Source organism: Prenolepis imparis, unplaced genomic scaffold, assembly GCF_030444845.1.
Source record: "Prenolepis imparis isolate NDT839.2.m4 unplaced genomic scaffold, iyPreImpa1.0 SCAF_7, whole genome shotgun sequence".
Taxonomy (NCBI): Eukaryota; Metazoa; Arthropoda; class Insecta; order Hymenoptera; family Formicidae; genus Prenolepis; species Prenolepis imparis.
Genome location: NW_028141165.1, coordinates 13,421,983 through 13,447,712, shown reverse-complemented (window position 1 = coordinate 13,447,712; position 25,730 = coordinate 13,421,983). Strand labels below are relative to the sequence as shown.

At 34.1% G+C, this 25,730-nt stretch overlaps 3 protein-coding genes across 6 annotated transcripts in view; 2 read left to right on the top strand and 1 right to left on the bottom strand.

Moving 5' to 3' along the window:
• LOC145939011 (very long chain fatty acid elongase AAEL008004) overlaps positions 1 to 18,542 on the top strand; it is a 42,605-nt gene extending 24,063 nt beyond the window's left edge. For 2 of the 4 annotated variants that reach the window (XM_083043012.1, XM_083043011.1), the window contains 6 exons: positions 8,023 to 8,173; positions 10,867 to 11,057; positions 12,804 to 12,887; positions 14,684 to 14,740; positions 14,837 to 14,942; positions 15,566 to 18,542. In XM_083043012.1, coding sequence (XP_082899138.1) covers positions 8,116 to 8,173; positions 10,867 to 11,057; positions 12,804 to 12,887; positions 14,684 to 14,740; positions 14,837 to 14,942; positions 15,566 to 16,116 — 1,047 coding nt within the window. In that variant the 5' untranslated portion in view covers positions 8,023 to 8,115 and the 3' untranslated portion in view covers positions 16,117 to 18,542. Of the gene's footprint in view, positions 1 to 8,022; positions 8,174 to 10,866; positions 11,058 to 11,999; positions 12,081 to 12,803; positions 12,888 to 14,683; positions 14,741 to 14,836; positions 14,943 to 15,565 lie in introns of all 4 variants that reach the window. The other 2 variants (XM_083043014.1, XM_083043013.1) reach the window with 2 other exon arrangements.
• Positions 18,543 to 19,419: 877 nt separating this feature from the next.
• Positions 19,420 to 22,818, bottom strand: LOC145939010 (uncharacterized). Its single transcript, XM_083043010.1, has 9 exons — positions 22,669 to 22,818; positions 22,247 to 22,348; positions 21,918 to 22,162; positions 21,618 to 21,844; positions 21,266 to 21,544; positions 20,982 to 21,173; positions 20,643 to 20,884; positions 20,246 to 20,560; positions 19,420 to 20,170 (listed from the first exon to the last, which is right to left on the bottom strand). Exons 2-9 carry the CDS (start codon positions 22,327 to 22,329, stop codon positions 20,047 to 20,049), a joined length of 1,707 nt encoding a protein of 568 aa, XP_082899136.1. The 5' UTR covers positions 22,330 to 22,348; positions 22,669 to 22,818; the 3' UTR covers positions 19,420 to 20,046.
• Positions 22,819 to 23,014: 196 nt separating this feature from the next.
• LOC145938086 (solute carrier family 7 member 14) overlaps positions 23,015 to 25,730 on the top strand; it is a 70,810-nt gene continuing 68,094 nt past the window's right edge. Inside the window, exon 1 of the mRNA XM_083041461.1 lies at positions 23,015 to 23,134. Within this exon, the coding sequence (XP_082897587.1) occupies positions 23,043 to 23,134 (92 nt within the window). The 5' untranslated portion in view covers positions 23,015 to 23,042. The remainder of the gene's footprint in view (positions 23,135 to 25,730) is intronic.

Sequence of the window (25,730 nt, the reverse complement as noted above, 5' to 3'; positions counted from 1 at the left end):
CCTTCTTTATATTAATTATATTACGTTAATAGCCTGTTGCATAGACCATAATACGTCGCACAAAATTATTGCAAATCATCGGTAAATAGAAAAGAGACGACGTTATTAATTTTCTGATTTTCGAAATCGATTTTTTGATTACCTCTTCGACTGTATTGCAAGTGTATTTAATTTTGTGTGTCTCGATCTTCTTACATAAGCATGGTGAATTACAGGTAAAATCGAAAGCGAAAATTACATTGTACTATGGTGTTATCGTCAAAATTTTTGCAAATTGGCACTGAACGGCCACTACCCAGTTTACCCCAAGGGGTTTTACAATTTAGTTTATACAATTAACGAGCTTCCCCTCCCCCTCAATCGAAAGCATGCGTGACCCTGAGTGTTGCGTTCGAAAAAGAAAGAAAGTCCAACCTTGAATCCTTGAGAACCGCGCGTTGTCTTTGACGGGAGACTGTGGATAGTTGACGTTACGATTAAGAAATCTGTGTCGATTAAAATTTGTCAATTTTGATCCTGCTCACATTTATTCACGGCATAACTATCAATATTTTAATTTTTGTGTAATCTTACGTGAAAAAAAAATTTGGTATAATTTATCATCACGATCGTGATAACAATTTTCTTTATCGTCACATTCCTCTTATTTATCACTTCTTTATTTCCCGGTATACAGTTTATATACAAAATTGTGATTTTTAAGAATTAACTTTGTAAAGTTTGTCAAGTTCTTTTTGAGACCGTGATTGGATGGATAAATATCAATCATAATAATCAGTCGAGATGATAGCGACCTCGACACGCTTTTTTCGACGATTTCGCTTGTGTTTGCACTTTACGTGTTATTTCAACGACGAGGTATGTCAATCGCAGCGAGAAATGAAAAGGAAGGCCTTACCGAAATGCTATTCATCTACAGAAACGTGTCATCTCGACGATTTCTCATAATAACAAGGAAGATATATGCAATCATATACCTTCCTTTCCATTGATTATGGGAAAATGATGTGGAAGATACATATATGTTAAAGTTACCATATTTTATATCACAGAGAGAATTTTCTCTTAGAATTTACCCTGAAAATCATGATAATCATGGGACAATATGGTATGAAAAGAATTTCTTTGATTAATATTTGTCACAATAAAAATAATAATATCTATCACAATAAAATATAAAATATGTTTGATTAATTTTACTATGCAGTTTAGTAAAATTAATCAAACATGTTTTATATTTTATTGCGATAGATATTAATCAGAGAATTTCTCATAAAATTCTTTCCATACCATATTGTCTCACGATTACCATGATTTTCAGGATAAATTCTAAGAGAAAATTCTCTCAGTATACAGAGATCTTCCTTAACGCTAGATATAAGTAAACTGAATATAATCTACAGAATTTTATTTCCTCTTTTATTATGATACGATTGTTATTGATTTTTCGGATATTATTTTTTTTTATAATTTCGAATATTAAATATATTTCGGTAAAATAATTTCTCGAAATTTTTTTTCGAAATCAAGCGAAGAATAAACATTTAATGTTCGCTCGCAGTGCTATAGGCAAAGTTTTCCAATTTTCGATCGTTTCGTCCTCCGAGAATCGCGGAGAAGAACGGCGTTCCTCTCTCGTTTCAGGCTCCGGCGTTCGCAGTGAGGAGAAAGTACGCGATGTTTACACCCTGTCTAAACGAGGAATACATTGTTGTCGAAGACGTAACCGCACGATATAGTGGGGCCCGCGACAAAGCCGCGTCACCACGCTCGCTCCGCATTTATAATCTCCCCAATTCCGCCTTTTCTCTTTCCGGAAATAGATTATACGGCATGCTATCGACTCGCCGCGCCTTACATTCGCTTTTTTCTCTCGTCTCGCGCCGCGATCTCTTCATCCCAACCGTATTATGCAATTGCATCGCGTAATGCGAGAATTCGCGAGATTTGCGTTTACACTTTCCGTCGTTCGTAGGATTCTTAGGCAACGAGACGATTTGACATCTGTCAGTCGCATAGCAAGCTTTTTTTTCTTCTCTACGATAACTGGACACGCGCGCATATGTCTCTCCCTCTCTTTCCCTCTTTTTTTCAGCGTTGATTATGTGGAATTATTAAAGAAAACGATATCGTGCGTGTCGAAATGTGGTTTTATATCGTCAAGTTTTCGCAATTATACTGTCCACTTTTAATTTCAAACGGTGCCGATTATAGATGCTTAGATAGACGTGGAAATATTACGTTAATGACGTAAAATTTATGTCAACAGAGTAGCAATTATTATTTCATTATATTTTATTGTGATTATACGAGTCTGCATATTTATGCCATATGCCGTTTCCAGCATGTATTTAAGTTATCCGAAAAACATGCGTGAATTTATAACACAAGTGTGTATAATCTGAAAACACTTTCTCAAACATTTTATAATACGTCTGTCATATGCTTACATGTATACATATACATACATGTATAACAAATAATTTGATTAATCGGCATCTGCCGTGGGGGATGCTGGATAATCGAATTTCATAATTTTATACTTGGACGAGCCAGCTGCGGGTTCATTAAATCGAAGCCCGTAATCCGCAACAGTCGTCGATCCGGCACTTTTCTCCGGCGCGCTGGACAGTGACAGCACGCGACCGCAATTTCTCGGAGTGTCAACGACGACGGCATGCCGGGTACGCGATAAACCTTTCTCCGTTCTCTCTCTTTCTCTTTCTTTCTGATCTTTCCCTTCTCCCTCTCTCTCTTTGCGTTTTTGCCATCTTTCTTCGTTACGTTACTCAAGCGCGCGAGTTACTATTACTTAAGTGCACCAGCTGGTTGCGTCGTATATAATAGTTGTACTTGCGCTTTCGGCCTGTCGCGCGGCATCAAGCAGTGCCGCATGCACCTAACTCTGACAAATCGCGCAGACATGACGAGAATATTAATTTTGTTTATCGTAAAGCGCGATAAATCCGGAGTAAATGTATGAAACGAAAAATGTGGATGTAACATGTCCAGTTTCTAAGCTCAATTTTTTTTAAAAAGGTCAAATTAGACGTTTCCTATCTTCTTTATAGTAATAAATAGAGATACTTTGCAGCAACCTAATAACTTGGAATGCATCAATAAGTAATATTTGAGATATGCTTATTTTTATATTTATTTGATGAAATTATAAGAATTTAACGTTTCAAAATTGTAAAGACTCATAAGAATGTTATTCCTAATGAATCGTAGCATTTTTGTACATTATTTATTTTTTATCGAATATAAATTTATTCTTTCGAGACACACATAAAAGACATTTCTATTTTATTAAATTTAATTTTTTTGTAATTTTATATATTTTTTATAGCTTTTAATTATATTTTAATTATATTTTGATATCAGGCAAAAGGGCGAAAATTCAAATAAATTAAATTTAATTCAAATATAATTAAATAATTCAATTAAATTTAAGGTAATTTTATGAAAATTTAGATTCTTTTTATTTTTTACACACTGAGAGCATTTTTTCTTAGAATTTATCCCGAAAATCATAGTATATCGTGGAACAATATGAAAAGAATTTTATGAGGATTCCTCTGATTAATATTTATCACAATAAAAATAATAATATCTATCACAATAAAATATTATTATTTTTATTGTGATAAATATTAATCAAAGAAATTCTCATAAAATTCTCTTCATACCATATTGTCCCACGATTATCATAATTTTCAGGGTAAATTCTAAGAGAAAATTCTCTCAGTGCACAAATTCACATTAAACAAATTCAAATTAATAACACTAATAGAATTTTGACTCGTTTTTATACATCAAAAATATATAAAAAGAATGTTGAGATATTTTCACAGTTACGATCATTTCCCATGTTATTTTTTACATCTAACAAAACGCTTTTGGAACGGAAAAAAAAAGAAAAAATATTGTAAACGCGCAAAGAATTTTTTGGAAAAAGTTTTGCGATCATGATATTTTTTCATTGCCATCCATGTTTCTCGATTCGAAAGTTTCCTCTTATTTTCAATAAGAGGAGTAAAGAGTTTATTTTTGCCATTCGAACAAATTAAATGGAAACAAAGGTGTGTTGGGTCTGAGTCCCTGGAATCCGTTACTGGCGTGAGACCCGTTTGTTAACTTTCCTGCGATTCTCGTTTAACGCAGCCGATTCCACGGGACGTATCAACGATCAGCGACGACGATCCGGGCTTTAAAAGCACTTTCACGACCGGCGTTCGCCAGATAGATTGGACGCGTTCCAGTGGGCGCAGCTACCAGCGTCGTCGTCGTCATCATCATCGTCGTCGTCATTACCGTCGTCATCGTTGTCGTTGTCGTTGTATCACGTCCCGATTTAGCCCTTCGTATAACGATGCGGCTGCGTTATACGCGAACTCATTATGCTGCCCCGCGATTATCGTAAAAATCATTATGCAACCAGCAGATAGCATCCTGTGCCATTTATTTGCACAAGTAGATAAAGGCGACCTCGCCACCGCGTCGCGATGTCACTGTTTCTATAAGAAATATACTATCGTTGTACGATGCGTCTTGTACGAAAAACTTCTGAGTAATTTTGCTTTCGAACATGCGCTATATTTCAATATGGTACACGTATATCATCGGCTATTAAATTGTCGATAAAGATTTATAGGGAGAGACAAATTTTTATTATTTTCATAAAATACGATATATAGATTCAGTTAAATTTGTTATCATCGCCTCGTAATTTTATCTTGGATTATAAATAACCGCAGACAGGTGCGTCTTATAGTCTAAATAAAGATACTGACCTGTGTAGCCGCCCGTGTGTGTTCTCTATCGAGAAAACGAAACGCGAGGGAAATGAAAATGTGGGGCCTCGAATTTATTCGCGGAGCAAACTTACCTCGATTGTTATATGAAGACGACTTCTCGAGTCTTTTTTATTTTTATCTAATCTTAAGGATACGCTCAAGGCCATTAATTTAAATGCTCCAGCGGATGTGCGATTATGCGGCCGCTATACGAGAGAACATCGAGATTGAATGAGATTGCATCTCAATGGAGTTATTTCGCTTCGTGAAGTAAAGAAGAAAAATTTCAAACCAGCCAGTTCGAAATAATATTCAAGTAGAATAAAATATATAGGTAGTATATATTAATTAATAAAAGATTCCCGTTGCTCCAAACTGGAAACGACTATTGGACTACACCGTTATTCGAGGTATCTCCTGTATTAGTAATAAGTAGGTGTGTGCAAAAAAAAAATTGCTCGTTCGTCCGCCCCCACTTCTCTCGATCTTTCTTTCTGTGATTAGATTAGATTAGATGACGATTTTAGGTAAACGGAGACGAACGGCATACACACACATACACGCATACATGCTTGCGCAGGTGCGACCGATTTCTTGCGTAACGCACATACAACAGACACGCATGTATGATCCGGCCCGTTTTCTGTGCCGCCGCGGCTCTGTTATAATGTATACAGTTTTCGCAACATATATAATCTCGGCGGTATTTCGCTTGCTCGGCGCGTTTTCGGCTTTTCGTTTTGCAAGCAGGCAAAACACCTAAAGCGACGACGACGATCGCTCGGGAGGACTGATCGACCTCCATTCAGCGGCCTGGATCCTCTTCTCCCTGCTCTTCGCGGTCTATCATTTGTTGGCAATCTTCCGAAAAATTCGTTTTCATACCCATAAGATGGCCGCACGTGGAAATGTACGATTAATCATGATCAGCTGTTTATTGTCAAACCGACATTCTTAAAGAATTCGGAGCCGAAAGTGGTACTTAAAACTATAAATAGATAATTCGACGGCTTTGTGAGATACGAGAAATAGTGTCCATAAAATAAATGATCTAATCAAAAATATCGCGAAAATCAGAAATCTATTCTTAGATTTTGAGGCAATTTTTTTATAGTTGTTTTCTTGTTGCATGAAATTCATCCAAAAGGAAATGAGACCGGTGGCTGTGTGTTTAGAATTAATTATGCGAGAGTCTTTCGGTGAATTTTTCTCACGAAATTCAGTAGGTTATTGAACTGTTTAATGGCAAACGATCATTTGGTTACTTGACAACTTTTAATTAATTTTATTCTCCACCCCAAAAGCGTAGAAATCGAAATAAGCACTTTTTCTGTATGTAAAATGTTATGGTATATTGTACATTTTTAGTCTTTAGTCTCATGGTGAAGTTACTTTGCAGAAGTATGAGAGAGAAGAAATTAAAAGAAAAAAATTTATTAGGATTTTCATGCGTTTATTATTATTAATTAGTTCATTAGCTTCAACTTTAACCATCCATTTATTCCAATTCGTATTATCTTAAAAAAGATTCAAATATTTATTTTTTTTCTTTTGACAAGAAACAAACTGACATATGTAAGTGTCACAATTGATAGCCTTGACCAAGTAGGACACATGCAATGATTGTTCATATAATAATCATTGATAAAATCATTAGTTTTCATTTTCTTTATGATTTTCAAAAATTGACTTTTAATCGCAAAAATGATTTTCTCGTCGTCTTTAACTATAATCTTAGTAGTTCGATCCATGTATTACGTTTGATGCGTATATATTACGTAAAATACAAACGATGTCAAACGGCAGGATCGGAAAGGGTTAGTAGATTTCGGGATAATGAGGGGAGAAATGCACAACGAACGCGCCGACCACGTCTTTTGCGTATTCATAGAAGCACTCGTCCTCTCTCTGCGAGAGAATTAAAATTCAATCGTGTCGTTGTGTAGGACGTACAAACAAATATGTTTGGTACCCATGTTTGGTATAACGGTTCAAGGCCACGTCGCCGATTCATGGTCGGACCTGGTGAATTGCGCGACGATGTTGTCCAATTGTGTCGTGTACCCGTTTTCGCGAAGGAAAAATTCGATAGCTGTAATATTATACGGCGATCGTCTCTAGAATTCGACTTGGCTTGTTAGACACGAGTCTACCATCGAGAGAGAATACGATGATTCAAACGAAATATACACAGAGAGAATTTTCTTTTAGAATTTACCCTGAAAATCATGATAATCGTGGGACAATATGGTATGGAAAGAATTTCTCTGATTAATATCTATCACAATAAAATATAAAACATGTTTGATTAATTTTACTATGCATAGTAAAATTAATCAAACATATTTTATATTTTATTGTAATAAATATTATTATTTTTATTGTAATAAATATTAATCAAAGAAATTCTCATAAAATTCTCTTCATACCATATTGTCCCACGATTATCATGATTTTCAGGATAAATTCTAAGAGAAAATTCTCTCAGTGCACAAATTCACATTAAACAAATTCAAATTAATAACACTAATAGAATTTTGACTCGTTTTTATACATCAAAAATATATAAAAAGAAAGTTGAGATATTTTCACAGTTACGATCATTTCCCATGTTATTTTTTACATCTAAGCAAAACGCTTTTGGAACGGAAAAAAAAGAAAAAATATTGTAAACGCGCAAATAATTTTTTGGAAAGAGTTTTGCAATCATGATATTTTCACAATATGGTATGAAAAGAATTTTATGAGAATTTTTTTGATTAATATTTATATTACAATAAAAATAATAATATTTATTACAATAAAATATAAAATATGTTTGATTAATTTTACTATGCAATGTAAAATTAATCAAATATGTTTTATATTTTATTGTGATAGATATTATTATTTTTGAAAGAAAATTCTCTCAGTGAATGTACATATTTAGAAACCATGATATTTTAGAGATCCATAGATATTTTATTCTCTCTTTCTCTCTCTTAATAATTTTAAATCGTTGAAAAATATAACTTGTGAGAATGAAAAGCACAGCAGATCAATAATAATTATATATATTTTGATTAATCGAGGAAAAAAGGAGAAAGAGAAAAAGGGAGAGATACGATATATTCCATTAACTTCTGCTGTATGTCGATTTTTAAATTAATACCGATATCTTGTAGGAACTGTGTTTGATGTTTTTTTGATTATTTATAATTCGAGAATTAATTTTTTCGTTTTTCAGGAAAGAGGCGATCGCCGCAGGAGTGATAGACTTCGCTCCGGGAAACTTTTCCGTCCAAAGTGTAGACCTCAGGATATATAGCTCTTCGGCAACATGTCGATTATAATGCAGTACATAGACCGGTTCCACGATATGTTGGACAAACACGCAGGTGAGTAAACAAAAAGTGTGTGAGCAGAGTCGAGGAGAAATATCTTTGCGTATATATATCGGTAAATGATTTGAATGATAATAAAACGGAGCACGACGAAACTTCTCAATTCCATGGTGTTTAGAAGTATGCCTGATGACATCATCGACATATGTTATAATTGACGATTACGTAGCTGCGCGATTATTTCGAGAGCCGCGATAGATGAACGCACTTCGCGGTATTATATCCTTCGGATTTACATAATTAATGTACGAGAGAGAACAATGTAAATAGCTCGCGGTAGTATCGTTTTGTTGAATTTATCGGCTTATTTCGTTTAACAACTGTTAAATAATTCCGCGGAATATCTTATTAGTCTCGTATATTCAAGCGTTTACTCTTTAATAATTCATTCTTGATTCTTCACGCATGCTTATAAGATTCACAGCTTTTATAAGAATGCAGATTTTAATTATGAAATAATTTTATAATAAATTTTTTATAATTTTAATTCTGCATCTCGATCGTCAAACCTAGATACATAAATTTTCGTCCGCTGTTTTAAATTAATGTTATGTTAAAAATTTTTACTCTTATATGATTTCACATGAATTAATATAAATATATATTGAGAGAATATCCTCTCCAGGTAGATATTCAAAAGATATTCAAAGATGAATCATATTTCTTTTATGAATATTTCGCAGATGTTTTATATCCTGTATAATAATTCTCTAAATATATTCCGTAGAAATTTTAGTGAATCCGTAAAAATCGTTTTAATTCGTCAAGAAATCTTGCGTTGCGTGAAATAGAGCAAACGTTGTCAAAAGACACCAGTGTTCCCGAGACCATTACTATCCTATTTCGGGAGCAATAACGAAATATCACTGTGATAATCGCTCGCGTTGAGTTCATAAAATGAGCAAAGTATGAAATAATTCTTCATTCTGTCTGAATAACATTCTCTCTCGAAGTTTTATTGCAATAAAAGTTCTTTTCGCAATTGACAGGTCATTCTGTCATTCAGAGAAATCTGACATCTTACGACATCTTATGGTATGAGGTGATTAATGATCCAATAATGTTTGTCCTCTTTGCTCGTTTACTTTATTAAAGAGAACGATCCGTGTTTATCGATATATTAACGAACATTTGATCATCGTACGAAAGATTATGCGAATTGAGATTTGTTGCGTTGACATTTTACAATCTCACAATCAGTTTAGTTATACGTCTCGCCGATGATTTACATGCGAAAAGTGCAATTTGTTTTATATATATATATAATGTATTCACGGTTGTTGTATATTATCAATGAAGAAAACATTACAATAATGATATTGAAAAAAAAACGCGTGTTTTTTCCGTAAAAAAGCATGTAATTTTTCGCACGTTTTAAAATTTACATTTTTTTAAATTAAAATGAAGTAATTATGAATATATTTTGAATAAATTATATGCATATAGTTTTTTTACTCGTACATAATCTCTTTTTTTCATAAAAATATTTGCATTTATAGATAATATACACAAACAATATTTCTCATTCGTATGTTAATTCCTCAGATAAAGTCTTACTTATAAATGTCGAAACATTTTCTGACATATATGTAAATGCAATATGATTCTTTTTGATAAATCTTTTTTTCCGAAAAGAATTTACATAATCTTTATGTTTATGTACATACACAAATAAAACCGGACGTATTTACTATTCTTCGTTTCGCTCATCAATTCGATGATTTTCGTTTGACAAGAAGTTTTAAGAAACTAATCGCAATGCGGCGCAAATAGTATGTATCAAAGTACGTCGCAGAAAAAGCAAAGGTGGGTGATCGAACCCTCGAAGGACGAAACAGGAACGATTTGCGCCAGACATGAAAGGACGTCGCGTTATGTGCATGCTTGATTGTGAGTAGTCCTTCGAGGCGAGATCGCACTCAAGGACAAGACGGTGATTTTTACCGCCGTTAAATCATGGTCACTGAATCAAGCCCGGACGAGAGAGAGAGAGGATATCGCTCGCGGCCATATCCGTATTATTGCATCCGGTTATTACTTGCTAGGTTGAAACCAAGCAGAAACCAAGCACTTCTGCGCGATTAATTCTGAAAAGAAGTGCCGAACGATATAAATTTTAATTTTGATAATTTCAATGGGGATTCAGAGAGACGGAATCGTATGGATTTTCCTTTTCAATGATGATTTTGTATAAAATATTTCCTTACGACAGTTAATATATAATCGTGCACAGTTTTTTTTTTTAAATCTTTCTCATGTACACAGATAGAATTTTCTCTTAGAATTTACCCTGAAAATCATGATAATCGTGAGACAATATGGTATGGAAAGAATTATAAATATATGTTTGATTAATTTTATTATACTTTTAGTAAATTTTATTATACTTTTAGTAAAATTAATCAAACATATTTTATATTTTATTGTGATAGATATTATTTTTTATTGTGATAAATATTAATCAGAGAAATTCTCAAATTAAAATTCTGTCCATACCATATTGTCCCACGATTACCATAATTTTTAGGATACATTCTAAGAGAAAATTCTCTCTGGTATTTGTATCTATATTTGAAAAATTATTATTGAATAAAAATAGAGGTATAATCATTAATTTTCGACTCTTTTAAGAAGAGAATGAAATTTCAGACTTTATTCGCGCGAATCGCTTTGATGTTTTTTTACAGATACGAGGACGACTAATTGGTTGCTGATGAGTTCACCCTTCCCCACGTTGTTTATTTGCCTCACCTATATCTACGTCGTCAAAATATTAGGTCCGAAGGTTATGGAGAACCGGAAACCTTTCCAGTTTAAGAATACTCTGGTAGTCTACAACCTGTTCCAAGTAATTTTTTCTGCGTGGCTGTTTTATGAGGTGAGAATTTGATATTTGCTCTCTTGCAACAGACAAACTGTTTCGAAACCGACATTCAGGAAACTTTATCCAATGTAAAGCAAATTTTTCAGGAGACAAAAAATTGAAGATTATTCTTTCAGCCGTTCCTCGGACTTTCTTCTATTGATTTTTTTCTCATGTAAATATTTCCTTGTAATTTAAGATCTTTAAATTTTAAAATTTAATTTAGAAGTAGTAAGAATAAATTAATCTTTTTATATGTTTTTAAAAGCTAAATATATATGAATCAGCACACAAAATCTTAATATAAAATTTAATTTTTGAAATTCAAGGTTTAATTTTAATTATTCGTTAATAAATTACGATAATTTCTGGATTTCTACAATTACACGATTTGCAACAGTTTCGGATTTTTTACCTTTATTTTCTTCGACTTGGAGATTCATCGAATTAATTCGTTGCCGGCTTTCGAAGTGATCACGTCGAGCTTCGAAGTCACGATCGGTTCGATACTCATCGCGACACGGTTGAGAACGAATGATAATGATTTCAAGATATAGCACGTTGCTATTTAATGATGATTTCGTGATCTTTCCGTGTCCGCTGGCAACCACTGGAATGCGAAACGACGTCTAACGAAACCTTTTAACTTTAACTCAATTTGATGGTGTGCAATCAATATATTTGTCATTGGTGCATTCCTTGATTGACGCGCTTTTATATTTATCGGTGCAATTTTTTTAATTATACAATATTTATATATTTATATACAACTTTTTTAATATCTGAACACAAAGAAATTTTTCAATAAATTTGTCGAAAAAATTAAGCGACATGGGCGCGCGATTAATAATTAAGTAATCAATTTCAAGTCTTTCGAATTCGCGAAAGCAATTCGGGAACGTACCAATGACAAAGATGTGTGAAAACACAATTGTACGTTTCTTTTGCAACGCACAGTGTCTCATGGGTGGATGGTGGAACCAGTATAGTTTCCGCTGTCAGCCGGTGGACTGTTCCAACAGCCCCACCGCGATAAGGGTAAGTGCGCGTCTGTAATCTAACTGGACCATTCGACGAGACAAATCTATATTTCAACGAGACGACAATTTCAACCGAGATCATGGAATTGAATCAGTTCATTTACCGATGCTATGTGTATATGTATAGCCTTGACAGATACAGATCACACCAAGCTGCGGAACCGCTGATAGATATCTTGGATGAAGGATTACTCATTTTTAAAACTGTATGATACATTTTGTAGAAAGGCCCGATTAGGCGCGGAAGAGCTTACGCTTTCCTGCTCATCTCGCATAAAGAGCCTGGCATGTCCTTCGAGCGTCCTCGATACAATCATTCGCAAGCTTATATCGACCTATAAAATTAGACGTTAATTGAATGTGCTGAATATATATCGTCCCCGGTTACAAAAGAGTCGCAGTTGCAGAGTTATTTCTTTTTTCTTTTCAGTTAAACATGTCGCATGTGTCTCCAATAATTTTTACTGAAAGAAATCCGAAATTGTTCAATTTCTTTTCGAGAATACACACACACAAGTCGAAATGATTTTTCTCTCTTCTTTCTAATTGCAATTATTTTTTAATGAAAGGTGCGATGCAATATTGTGAAATTTTGCACACGTTTTATAGCATATAGTTCTTTTAATTAGGCTTACGCAGTACTATCTTATATACCTCTGGCCTTCTTATCTATTATCTTTATCTCTTTGATTGATCGGCCTTTGGGCGAATGTGGTTGCAGATAGGAATATCCGGCTGGCTGACTGGAGACTATTCTCTAAGGTGTCAACCTGTAGACTCCAGCGACAGACCTCAAATACTAAGGGTGGGTGATGTTTTGTGATTAACAGAATCATCCTTCCTCATTTTGCAATGTCATTTTTTCGTTTCCTGCAGTGTCTAGCTTCGCAAGCAGCGCCGGTCAATAAAAAAAAAGGATTCAAAGTATTTCAAAAAAGGACATATCACGAATGATTAAAGAATTTATTAACGAATATTATATATTTTATATGTTACATTTCTTTTCTGACACGATTAATAATTATCTTTCCCATTGAATTTACTTGGAACATATTTTTTTTATCAAGAATTTGTCATTTTTTTCTGTAATTTTTTCTGATTTTTATTATGTGACCGGTTCTGTATCATCCAGTAGTTGGTGATTGTATTACATTATATGTAGTCTAATTAAGTTGAAATAAGAGTGAAAACCGGTAGGTTTTCGAACTTGGTAGAGTTTGCGATAGAATAACTTTGAGCTAAACTGTAGTCAACCGCCTGTGTAATTAACACTATTTAACATATGTGTTGTGATGAGAAATACTGCGTCTTTTAAAAGCGGTAACAAGCACGCTGTAAGTTACGTAGTCTTCCCTCATTCACGCATCATCGCACTACATTAATTCCTGTCATTGTACCCACACATTGTACTGAGACGCACTCCGATGTTAATGATGACTGTTATTCTTTCACGGACTCGTGAATACACCAATGTATGACGATATACATTATGTCGATGTGTTCTCGCGATGCTTTTAGTTCTATCTACAAATTGCTTTTTAAAAGTCTCAATAAATGTTTCTCATTCTGTTTACGTTTAAAGCAGGGATCCGGACCGAAACAAAATTAGGGTTCGGTTTCGGTTACGGTTTAATAAAATATTTAATAACTGTTCCGGTTCCAGTTTCGGTTTTTTGATAAATAAAAAAACCGAAACCGTTTAAATTATGATTTTTTCGGTTACGGTTCCGGTTTTTTAAAATTTTTACTTTTCATTTTTCTAATTAAATTAATTTCTATATTATATTACTTTAAAAAATTATTACTAATTTCATGACATAAATAAACAACACTTCATATTATACATGAAAATATATTTAGATATAGGTATATATAACATAGATGCATATATAAATATATTTTCATATGTCATAAAAATTAATAATAATTTTTTAAAGTAATATAATTTATATATACTTTATATATATATATATATATATATATATATATAACGGAAAATATAATATCAAAACATTTAAAAAATAATTATAATTGTATTGCGCTTCAAGGAGACAGTGTTATCATGACATTTCCGTCATTTGCGCAAAAACAGAAAAAAAATTCCGAAAAGAACCGTAAACCGAAATTAATTTAACGGTCCGGTTATGGTTCCGGTGTTATAAATTTAATAGAATTTTAATACGGTTTACAGTTTCGGTTCTACTAAAAAAACGGTTATGGAACGGTTATCGGTTTTGGTTCCGGTTCAGTCCGGGTCCCTATATTAAAGTAATAATTATCCGCACACATTCAACGATTGAGAAATCATTTTTCTTTTTCCAAATCGTAACACGCGCGCATTGTCTCTAAATAATACTAATTTCTAATTTACTTGTACTATAATGTGTGAAATGTTTAAAGACATTTTTAAGCGTATATATAGAAATATCAAATCATCTGATCTTCGATACGGGAATGTTAAAGAAATTTAAGAGTATTGATTACATTTGAGGGGATAAAATTTGTCGAGTAAAGTAAAGTGAAAGAGAATTTCGCACATAAATTCGAGATAGAGAAGGGGCGATTGAGAAGTTCCTCCTAATTGATGTTTCAAAATCGCAGATGGTCCACGCATGCTGGTGGTATTACTTCTCGAAGTTTACCGAATTCATGGACACGGTACGTATAGAATGATTTTCCAAATATTTTTCTTTTATACGTATATATCAATACGTTTGATTATAATCCTCGTGCTGACTTTGTGCATTCTTTCAGATTTTCTTTGTATTAAGAAAGAAAAACAATCACGTGTCTACACTGCATGTGATTCATCACGGTTGTATGCCCATGTCGGTCTGGTTCGGTGTCAAGTTCACACCCGGTAAGTGAATAAAATTGTTTATCGGAATTTCTTACGTATTGATTCGTTGCAAGCCGGTTGATTTTGCAAAACTAATTTGTGTCAATGTCATCGCCAATCTTCTGCGTTGTATTCTAAAGAGCTGCGCTTCCTTATATATGTATAAATGCGTTGATGGTTACGAAATTGGTAAGTTACGCCGATAATTACGCTTTGCAAGAAATTACGAAAAAAAAACCAGTTTTTGTTTGTTTGTTATGTCGTTTATAAATTAATCATTATACGACTTAGAAGTATAAATAAAATCATAATTATCTGTTTTTCGATCAGAGATTCCTTTCGAAAAAAATTGATTACGTTTTCCTTTTTAATTATAATATGTAAATCGTATGATTAGACTTATCTTGTTTTTATAATATGATGATTATTTTTATTAAACAGTGAGAGGAATAATATGATAATATTAATTAAATTTCGCAAAAATTTATATATACTTTTGTAACAATTAATTTATAAATAATAATTTATAATCTTGGAATGTTTTTTTTCACATTAATGTCTCTGATAAACGGCAAACTTACAATTAGAAGCAATCAAAAGAATTTCAAAAGTTAATTTTTGCTAATGGTTAATCTCTCTTCCAGGCGGCCATTCGACCTTCTTCGGTTTATTAAACACCTTCGTCCACATCGTGATGTATACGTATTATCTTCTGGCGGCGATGGGTCCAAAGATACAACCGTACCTTTGGTGGAAGAAGTATCTGACTGCATTCCAGATGCTACAGTTCATCGCCATCATGGTCCATGCCTTCCAGTTGCTCTTCATCGAGTGCAACTATCCGAAGGCGTTTGTCTGGTGGATCGGTCTGCACGCTGTGATGTTCCTCTTCCTGTTCAAGGAGTTCTACCAGCAAAATTACCAGCAAAAGAGGCCTAAGAAATTGAACGGCGTGGTGACAAACGGCGTCGCCAAGGGCGATCAATCGAAGGGCAAACACGCGAACGGCGTAGCTAATGGTGTCTCCAACGGCATCGTCAACGGCGCGGCGAACGGCGTTGCAAACGGCAGCATCACCAACGGCGTCGCCAATGGTTCCTCACCCAGGAGGAGGGATGCCGCCGATTATTATGTAAAAGGCGAAAGCTTAGCGTCGGAGCTCAGCCTCCGAAAATCGTTCACGAACGCCGAGTGACTTTCGAGCGAACGCTTAGCCTAGTCGATCTTCTCTCTCGCCACGCGACGTCGTGTTTTTCTTTCCGCGAAATGGTCGAAGGATCCAGCGGGCTTTTTTTCTCTTTCTCTCTCTCTCTCTCTCTCTCTCTCTCTCCCTTTTCTTTTTATCTTTAATCTGCCAATATCACGCGAAGGGTCGAAGGCCTCACGTGAGATCGATGCATTTCTTTATCAAAAAAAGAAAAAAGTACAAAATTACGTCGCACGCTTTCGGCTCGCGGTATACAAACATTTGTTTTATGAACGCGTCTATAGCTAGTTCTAGCTAACAATAAGATAGCACGCGACCGTAGTCCGGCGACTGATGCAGAAGGACGGATCGTGTCTTGGTGCTCCTACGAGTGTCATTTTCTTATCTTGAAGATATAGATATGGTATAAATCGAAGTGTGAAACGTTTAGATAAGACGAGTGAACAAATCTGCGATTGTCAGAGATTCTGACGATAATTATACGTCACTTTCGAACTCTAAACGTTTTGACAATTGGCTGACGTTCGCGAGCATTGATTTTTTTATGATAATTATAGAAAAAAAAGAACCATTTATTTCGGAAATAAATCGAATTACATACGAAAAATGTATTCTTCGTAGACACTTATAATCGCGCATTTGGAACAAGTCATGTGATTTTGATAAAGTCATAAAAAAGAGAAGTATAGGAAAATCGGAAAAGAATTGTAGATATTTGGAAGACGACAGAATGAACAGTAGCTTTTTCTGAGATCTTCCCGGTAGTTACATTCAACGGCCAATGAATCATCGCGTCGACATTCCTTGTTCGCCGCTTTCGCAATTGGAAATACTTGGATGATCGTTTTCGAGCCCTCTCTCGGCGGGATGCGATGAAATGTGTTCCTTCCACTTTGGTAAAAATAAACTCTGGTTGACATTTTACGATCGCTCACTCGCTCTTGCGCGCTCCTAGTAGAAATTCGCGATGTCGCGTTTCGAGGGACGTATCGGACGTGGCGCGATCCTAACGTTACGTAAAAAAGAGATTACGCGAATAACGGTAAATTACAAGCCGCATTTTGACACGATACCGTTACGTAATTAAATGAGATATTTTTTTCGTTTACATTTTGGTTGCGTAGAAGACTCGTGCGCGTTTCATCGAAAAAGTCTACTGACTTTAACCGAGTCGAATGATCGGACAGACGGACTTTCGAGGTTTCTCGCTTGCATCCAGCGCAAAAGGACCGTCGTAAATCGGAGCAGGAATGAGGAATGTTTGCTGTGATAAAAATCATGGTCGTTGAACATCCGGTCTTATTCGTCGCAATCTTAAAGTGATGCTATGTGCATTATTGTCTCGTCAGAGACAATCGAACTTCTGTTCATTGCTCTATCTCTTTCTTTCTCTCACTATTATGTAGATTTAAAAAATTTTATTTTTTATGTACATTAGTATCATATATAATGATTAGCATAATCTAAAATATGATCGAATTAAATAAAATTGCAGTTTTATATATTATATAATATTATGAATCAATTTTTTAAAATTAAAACGATCCATAATGGATCAATTACTCAAAATTGAACCGTAGAGGGTACGAATGTTAGAGTTGAACGGACGGGATGAGTAAGAATACGATCGCGTCAACGTGTCTTGAGAAGACAGGCGTGCCTTTGCTCAATACTTAAGCTCAAAAGCATCGGTTCGAAATACCAGTAACCGATTTCTGTGATCGTGTACGTCGACTCGCGTACGAGGGACTCGACTCTCTTCTTTTTCCTTCTTCTCCTTCCTTCGTGCGCCCAGCAGCCCATGTCCGGTCCCGGCGTCGCGACGCTCTCATCGCGGATCATTCGCCGTCTCGGTTGTCACTATTTAACGCGTGTGAATACGCGAAGCGTGCGTTACTTTTTACGATCGTTAGTTCTTCGACTTGAATTGAGAATCTCTTCAGGATGCACAGCGGTTGGAAGTAGGGCCTCGAAAGAATTTGAACTATTGATTCAAATAGAATGATATTATTTAGGATAAGGTAGCAATCGAGAAATCGTTAAATTATAAAAAAATAAATACGAATTAAAAAAAAGATCGATAAGTACTCCTTTTGCATCGTTGAGTATCTCGAAGATTGAGTATAAAGATTGGGAATAATTATGTATCGTCGGTTCTTTTAAGCTTTTTCTTCTCAGCGGAAATCGAAGGATTAAAATAATTCGAAATGTTCAGCGTGTCTCGCTCGCTTCGCGCATTTCATATATAATACATAGCGTCTTGTACATATAGGTAAGTTAGTTTTATATTACGTTAAAAGAGAAGTTCGAGGTGCGACGGTCGCCGAGCCACACTTCGTACTATCAAAATAATAATTAAAAAAAAAAAAAAAAAATTCGAATTGAGGGGTTGGAGTGCTAATAATTTATATAAATCCACATGCGTGTATGTATAAGAGGCGAAAACTGTATGAATAAAATCACATTAGAATGGACGAGTTAGAATTGCGGCTACGTACATAAAAGAACAAAACAAAACAAAAAACGTATCAAAGAAACGACTTGAGGTTTCCACTCTTCTTGAACCTCCAGTCCGATTACTGCCCTTCCTTTGAATCTTATAATTTGAATAATATTTTAGATTATGACGTGTATAATTGAAGAGCTTATTTTTATATATAAATCGACTTGGTTTATTGGTTAATATATTTCTATTTCTTTCCTCTTCGTAAACAAATAGAAATATATTCCTGAACATTCATTGACCGGATGGAGCTTGTCATTTATCGAAAAGAAACATAACTGTTACAAATTAATTCTTCTGTTATCTAAATTGATAATAAGCTCTTCGATCACGATCTATTTGCAATAATTTTATACATGTACCGTACGTGAGCGACTATCTAAATTTACAATTTGTGGAATATTCATTATTAATTAAATTTTTTTGTATTAAATATCGGCCAAAATATGATCGCTGTAGCGACAATAGGTATTAAATGCATATGTATGGTACAAAAAGAAATCTACATGGACAATCCGGCGAACTCTTTCTTCCACTCGGCCGAGAGCTTGAAGTTATTTTGTTGCAAGTGACTCGCCGGAGTGGGATACGCCGAAGGCGAATTATGGGCGTGCGCCGCCAATTTCGTGAGAGAGTGATCTGTGAAAATTCCAAGTGCTCTTATATCGAGAGAACTTTTACATTGTATTGTAACAGAAATTAATTAATCGCACAATTGGTTAATTACGTGTATTAATAATTACGTGACGTATTTTTGTGAAAAATATAAGTTTATTTACTATTCCTGTGTATTCTCAGTATCGACAGAGCTATTATTTCTTTATTTACATTACATATATATCTTTAAACTTAATTTTATACATGTACCGTACATGAGCGACTATCTAAATTTACAATTTATGGAATATTCATTATTAATTAAATTTTTTTGTATTAAATAGCGGTCAAAAGATCGCTGTAGCAATAACAATAATAGGTATTAAATGCATATGTATGGCACAAAAAGAAATCATGGGCAATCAATACCATGTGCTATTATCACGCGGGTGCAAAGAATTTTGTATAAATATTCGTTATTAAATATTAAGTTTTGTATTAACTCTTGCTATTCTTGCTTATCTTTTTATTTTGTCTAGATTGTGCAAGGGAATACTGAAGCTCCTATGGGAGGATATTTCCAATTCTGTATTTCCTGCGGAAGAAGTATGTAAAATAAGAAAAAACGTTGTTGTACAAACTAAAGCATGGATTTGATTGGATATAAATATCAAATGTATTTTTATATCAAATAGATAAGTTTGTACAAAAATTTCAGAATATAAAAATTCAATAAATCGATGTTAATACAAAACTAACGAATATTTATGCAAGTAGATGGCGATATAATACGGCAGATGTACATTTCAATGTATGTTTCATTTACTACGATTTTGTATCATGTATAATAATATGCTGTAACGTTGCAACCAATCTTTAAAAGACACATTGTCCACAGTCGTTTCGATGAGCGCCATCGCTTCTTGTACTTCTTGATGCGCCCTAGAAAAACGCGATATACTTAAATTCAAGATAATAATTACAGTTTGAAATATTATTTCGCAGATTAACTCTTACCAAGTCTTTAAAACCGCATCAAAATGCTCGATCTCTTCGCGCGCCTGATCGCAAGCGACGTTGGCACGATTTAATAGCTCCAGACTATTGTGATCATATTTTTCTCGTGATACTAATCTATCGGTGCCTTGATTAATATCTTGGATTGATGTGGAACAATGTAGCTTCGTATAAATTATATTAGCGATCACATTCCTATAGCATTCCATGAGACAGTATATTGGCATCTGTATCATTGGGAAGTAAGTTTTAATTCTCCAACATTGCGGACTGATCGTGGTAACGGAGTTTTTATTGAGATTACAGATTGTGTGTCTGCAAAACAATTCACATGCCATTATTAATAATCACGTAAAATATTATAACGCAAAATTTAACACATGAAGCTTCTACCAACCTGTATAGTCCCACATCTCCTTTTAACATTACTTTTCGCAAAGCTTTGAGATCTAAATTATAATAAAACACATCCAGTTCGATGTCCAACGCGTTATTCAAACAATTTGGATCATAGTCATCGGACTGTAACGCCACTATCTTTTGTAATCCGTAATGCAATTTCTCTTTTGCTTTAAGTATAAGCGATGACGCAGAATTGAAAACTGCTATAGACTGATGAATATCCTTTACATATCCGTCCTGTAACATGCTCAATATATTAATATCAAAAGTATATATATATATATATATATATATATATATATATCTCTAAAGTGTAAAATATATCAAAACATACTATCTGTGCATCAATCGTTTCTATGTCAGCCGTTAACCGAGCTATATCGTTATTAAGCGAAACATTCTGTTGAGCATTGTTCTTTGATTCTTGTACTTGGTTTTGCAGGTACGCTTGTGTAGCTTCTAATTTTTTCACTTCCAATGTTAAAGCTAACCATGTGCTAATATCTTCACGATGGGATGATAACGACTGCAAGATGAAATGTATAATTTTGATCTTATTTTCTTCGATAAAGATATGGTTTTTTTCATAGTTTGTTTAAAAAATAATCCATACATTACCTCAATTGATTCTATGAATTCCATTAAACGTTGCTGATATGTTTTAATTTTAGCATTAGACAATACACGTTTTGATATCATGCATATATTTTGGCCACATGCTCTTGCAATACCGATATCTAAATCTTCGCCCACAGTCGAGTTAGAATCGCTGTTAGAATCATTTTTGGTCTCCAACTTTATTAATTTGTCCAAGTCCAATGACAGTGATTGATACAAATGTGTCCATAATGTGTGTATGTCGATAGTACCAAGAGAGCTTGATATTTTCTTCCATATCTATTAACAAAACATTATTTTTAACAGTGTTACACCATAAATTATTTTTTATAACAATATTCTGTATACTCACTTGCTTTTTATTTTCAGTTGAACGCAAGCCTACTATTGTATCCAGGTTCTCTCTCAATTTTTGTTGATCTATGTCCTTGGAAGTGTTTGGCATTAAATGTTGACATACTCGTCTCATATCATCGCAATCTTTCAATTGCTTACTGGTTTCATCATATTTTAATTTCAGAAGAGCTTTTCTTGTACTGATTATTGAACGTTTGTCTTTTATGTCTTTCAGCCGTTGCACTGAAACAGAACTTGTTAGAATTGCATCTAAATTAATATATATTTTGAAATTAATATATATTTTTTATTTTACTTTTTTGTCTGACGATATGTTCTTGTTCTTCATATTCCTTTTCTAATTTAGATATTTGTTGTTTCAATGTATTATCTTTAGACTTTAATTCATTTAATTGCTTTATAGATGTAATTGTGGAATCGTCCAATCCATGCTTTAGTTTGTACAACAAAATGTTTTTTCTCATTCTACATACTTCTTCCGCAGGAAATACAGAATTGGAAATATCCTCCCATAGGAGCTTCAATACTCCCTTGCACAATCTAGATAAAATAAAAAGATAAGCAAGAATAGCAAGAGTTTTAGTTAGTAAATAGATTGGTAAATAGATAAAATAATAAACATACGTTTTCTTCACCGAGTCATTGAATACTGTTGGTGGGCACTCAAGTTGGCGAACCCATTTAAAATCATCCAGAATCTCGCTCATAATGATAATGTTTTCGTTTCTGTGAAAAAAATGCAAGTCTATATTATAACAATGCAATATATTTTTTTTATAATAAAAAGTAGATAAACATTGCAGTTTAAATTAAAATATTTGAAAAAGATAAATAAGGATTATTGTATATTATAAAAATATGCATTTTTATAATAGAAATTATGAGATGAATACTTTTATATAAATATATATACACATATATATTATTACTATTGTTGTAAGTTGTGAGAGCAAATTTTTCATCTTTGATATTTAATTGTGCTCGAATATCATGCCTATATTATGTTAATTTTTAACTGTCATATTAAAAATAATTTTTATTTTTACCTAAATTTATTTCTTGTTCACTCAATATTCAACTGACACTTATTCTTCGCTCAATATTCAACTGACAACACCACTTTTACGAAGCATGTATTTATAACGTGTTTCTCTACTTTTGTATATAATTTAAGTTTTTCTAACCACAATATTAGTACCAACATTTCAGCTTTAAAAGTCTATAATAGAAATCCCTACTTTTTCGACTGAGCTAATCTGCTGAATGTTTGACATTTTCGATGCGAGATGGCGCTACTTGCATCGAATTTGCACAGTTACTGCCTACGTAATCATCGAACCGCCATTTCCGCCAAAATGTCCCGCGATCTAGACGCGCTTTTTTAATCGCGACATTTTTAATGTAAATTTTTACAATAAGTATGTGTGTCTGTGCGCGTATTTATGCTAATCGATATCGCATTGTTTTCTGCTCACAGACGACTCGGCCTGTCGGATGGATTCGCCGATATATGTAAGTTTTTTTATCACTTTCTGGAACAGCAAAAGAGCGCGATATATTTTTTGGTTACTTGAGAATAGTTTGCTGCATATTTTAACCAGAAACGAAGTTCACAAATCTGTTGACAATGGAAAACGCATTTTATAAGCGTTTTATATGTAAATGTTAATGCGTGAATGATCTTCCCATTAAATATTTCAAGATCTTTCTAAGAATTCATTAGCGCGCACCACACACACACATACACACACACACACAATCGACCTTTCTTATATCCACCTTTTACGTGGAATAAGTTAATTTCCTGGAAACCGAGTCTGCGACGATGATTATTTTTGTAACTAAGTTGTTGATTGTACAGAGGTTGGTAAGTAAATGTCTTAGCCCTGGAATGACACAGAGTAGTAAAAAAACGGAGTAACATTTCTTGAGTATAATAAGGAAGATTTAAGACCTAACGTATATTCTTAACTAAAAATTAAATAAAATAAATTTCTGCCAACATCGGAAACATCGTTTCATAGCAATTTTCACAAAAGTAAATAATTGTTATAAAAATGGAAAAAAGATATTTTTAGTAAAAAAAAGAAATCGAAAAGAAAAGAAAATTATAACAAAAGATAATCAACTTTTAAATCGATCTTTTTGCGCCTGTCTCTATATTTAATATTTTATCCATTCCCAAGTAGCAAAAAAATGTATAAAAAATGTTTAAAACTCATTTTCTAAGATATTTTTAAAATGTTGAAATAATTGGTTAAGAGTCCCTTTTTATTAATTAAAAAAACCTTTATTTTAACGTTAATGTAATATAAATATTTATTTAACGTTTATTAAATATTAATTTTATTAATATATTTAATTAATAAAATATTAATAAAATAAATATTTAATAAACGTTAAATAAATATTTATATTATATTAACGTTAAAATAAATATTCTTTTAATGAATAAAAATGAACTCTTAATCAATCATTTTAACATTTTTTAAATATCTTTGAAAATGAATTTTTAATGAGTTTTAAACATTTTTTATACATTTTGTGCTACTTGGATTGTTTTTTTCGCGCGTCGAATTTCGCTCGCGAAGACGGGATTACAAAGAAGTTTTATGGCGGATAAGAAATCGTCATTGCAGAGAGAAACGACATTCATGCGAGTGTTGGGAGATCACCCTCGTTGCAGCAGCGGCCTGCGAGGGTGGTCTGACGTAACGCGACGTTACGTCAGACCGTGCTATAAAGTGCCAGAGGGATGATGGTGGCTCGCGTGGGGGTAGCTCGTGACGAGGGGGTCGACGGGGAGGGCAGGGTTGTGCCGGAGGAGGTTGGCACGTCAATAGGAGAGAATCCCTCGGTCGCCGGGTAGGGAAACGAACCCTCGAGTGGGGGATAGAACTCGTAAAAGCTGCGAGAGGGGTAATTGTCTCTCGATCCTTTGTCTCTCTCTCTCTCCCCTCTCTCTCTCTCTCTCTTTTCTCCCTCTCTTTTATTCTTTTGAAATGTGCGACTCTGCCTATAACGCATGATTTCTGGGATCATGCACGAGTTCGGGCGATATATCGTCTCGGGGTCACCTATGTTTAGGAGTAATTTTCTAAGAAAAGGTTGCCTTTTCTCTTTAGCGTTTGCTATTACTCGTATATATATCACTTAGAGTCAACGTCGGTTAAGGACAAAAATAGAAGGGGATAGAAACTTTGTTAGATTCCAGGTAACGTTAGCTAATATTTATAGAAACGATAGATCAATTTCGTAGTAATAAATTACCATCAAAATCCATTTATCTAAAATTAACTTCTCTCGCGTTCTATATATATAATTTATACATAATCGGGCAATTAATAATACATAATATTACAATGATATATGTAATTACAACGTGCATAAATACGAAAACGGGCATAATTGGTAATTCACGACTCGATTAAAAGCTCGCATTGGACGTGCATAGAACGGACTCCTAATTTTGTAACGTCCTGTGCCGATGCTCACGTCACGTGACGCAACCACCCTCGCAACAGTTTCGATATACATGATTTAGTGGTGTGGCGCTAGCCACAGGATAGAGACCGGGTTCTGTCCATTCACCCATCAGACCCGTCGTGTCAGACACGTCGCTCTAGGCATCAGGCATTTAGATACCGTAAGTGGTTTGTGGCTACCATTGAGCTCGTACATCGGCCGTGGCAGGAGGAGGGAAGAGGTCGGGAGTCACCCTATAATCGGACGCTACTATAAGAACGGGGATGGTGAACGGGTAGGGAAAACGGCGGGAGGAGAAAGGGTATTATTCTTCGTAGGGGTGGCACGGTCAGTGACGTACGACAATGTCGACGTTATCGCCCATCGACCAGAAAGAAGGAAACGCGACGTGACGGTGACGGCTGCAAAAAATTACCGCATGAAACACGGGAGTTACAAATTTCTACCACTCTTAGCGTTAACAAGAATCACCGGTAATCTCTTTATCTTTCTTTTTTAATGACTTTTCAACTATGTGAACTCGCGGTGCTACTCGAAATGAAATAATAACGCTCTGAAATAATAGAAATCTCTGAAATAGTAGAAACGTATAGATAAAATTATTAGATCTTTGTCATATATA

Coding starts and splice junctions, on each gene's coding strand:
- LOC145939010 (XM_083043010.1), bottom strand. CDS start 22,329: ATGAGCGAGATTCTGGATGATTTTAAATGGGTTCGCCAACTTGAGTGC. Junction 21,545..21,617: donor CAACTGAAAATAAAAAGCAA/GTGAGTATACAG, acceptor TTTTGTTAATAG/ATATGGAAGAAAATATCAAG. Junction 20,885..20,981: donor AAACGATTGATGCACAGATA/GTATGTTTTGAT, acceptor AGCATGTTACAG/GACGGATATGTAAAGGATAT.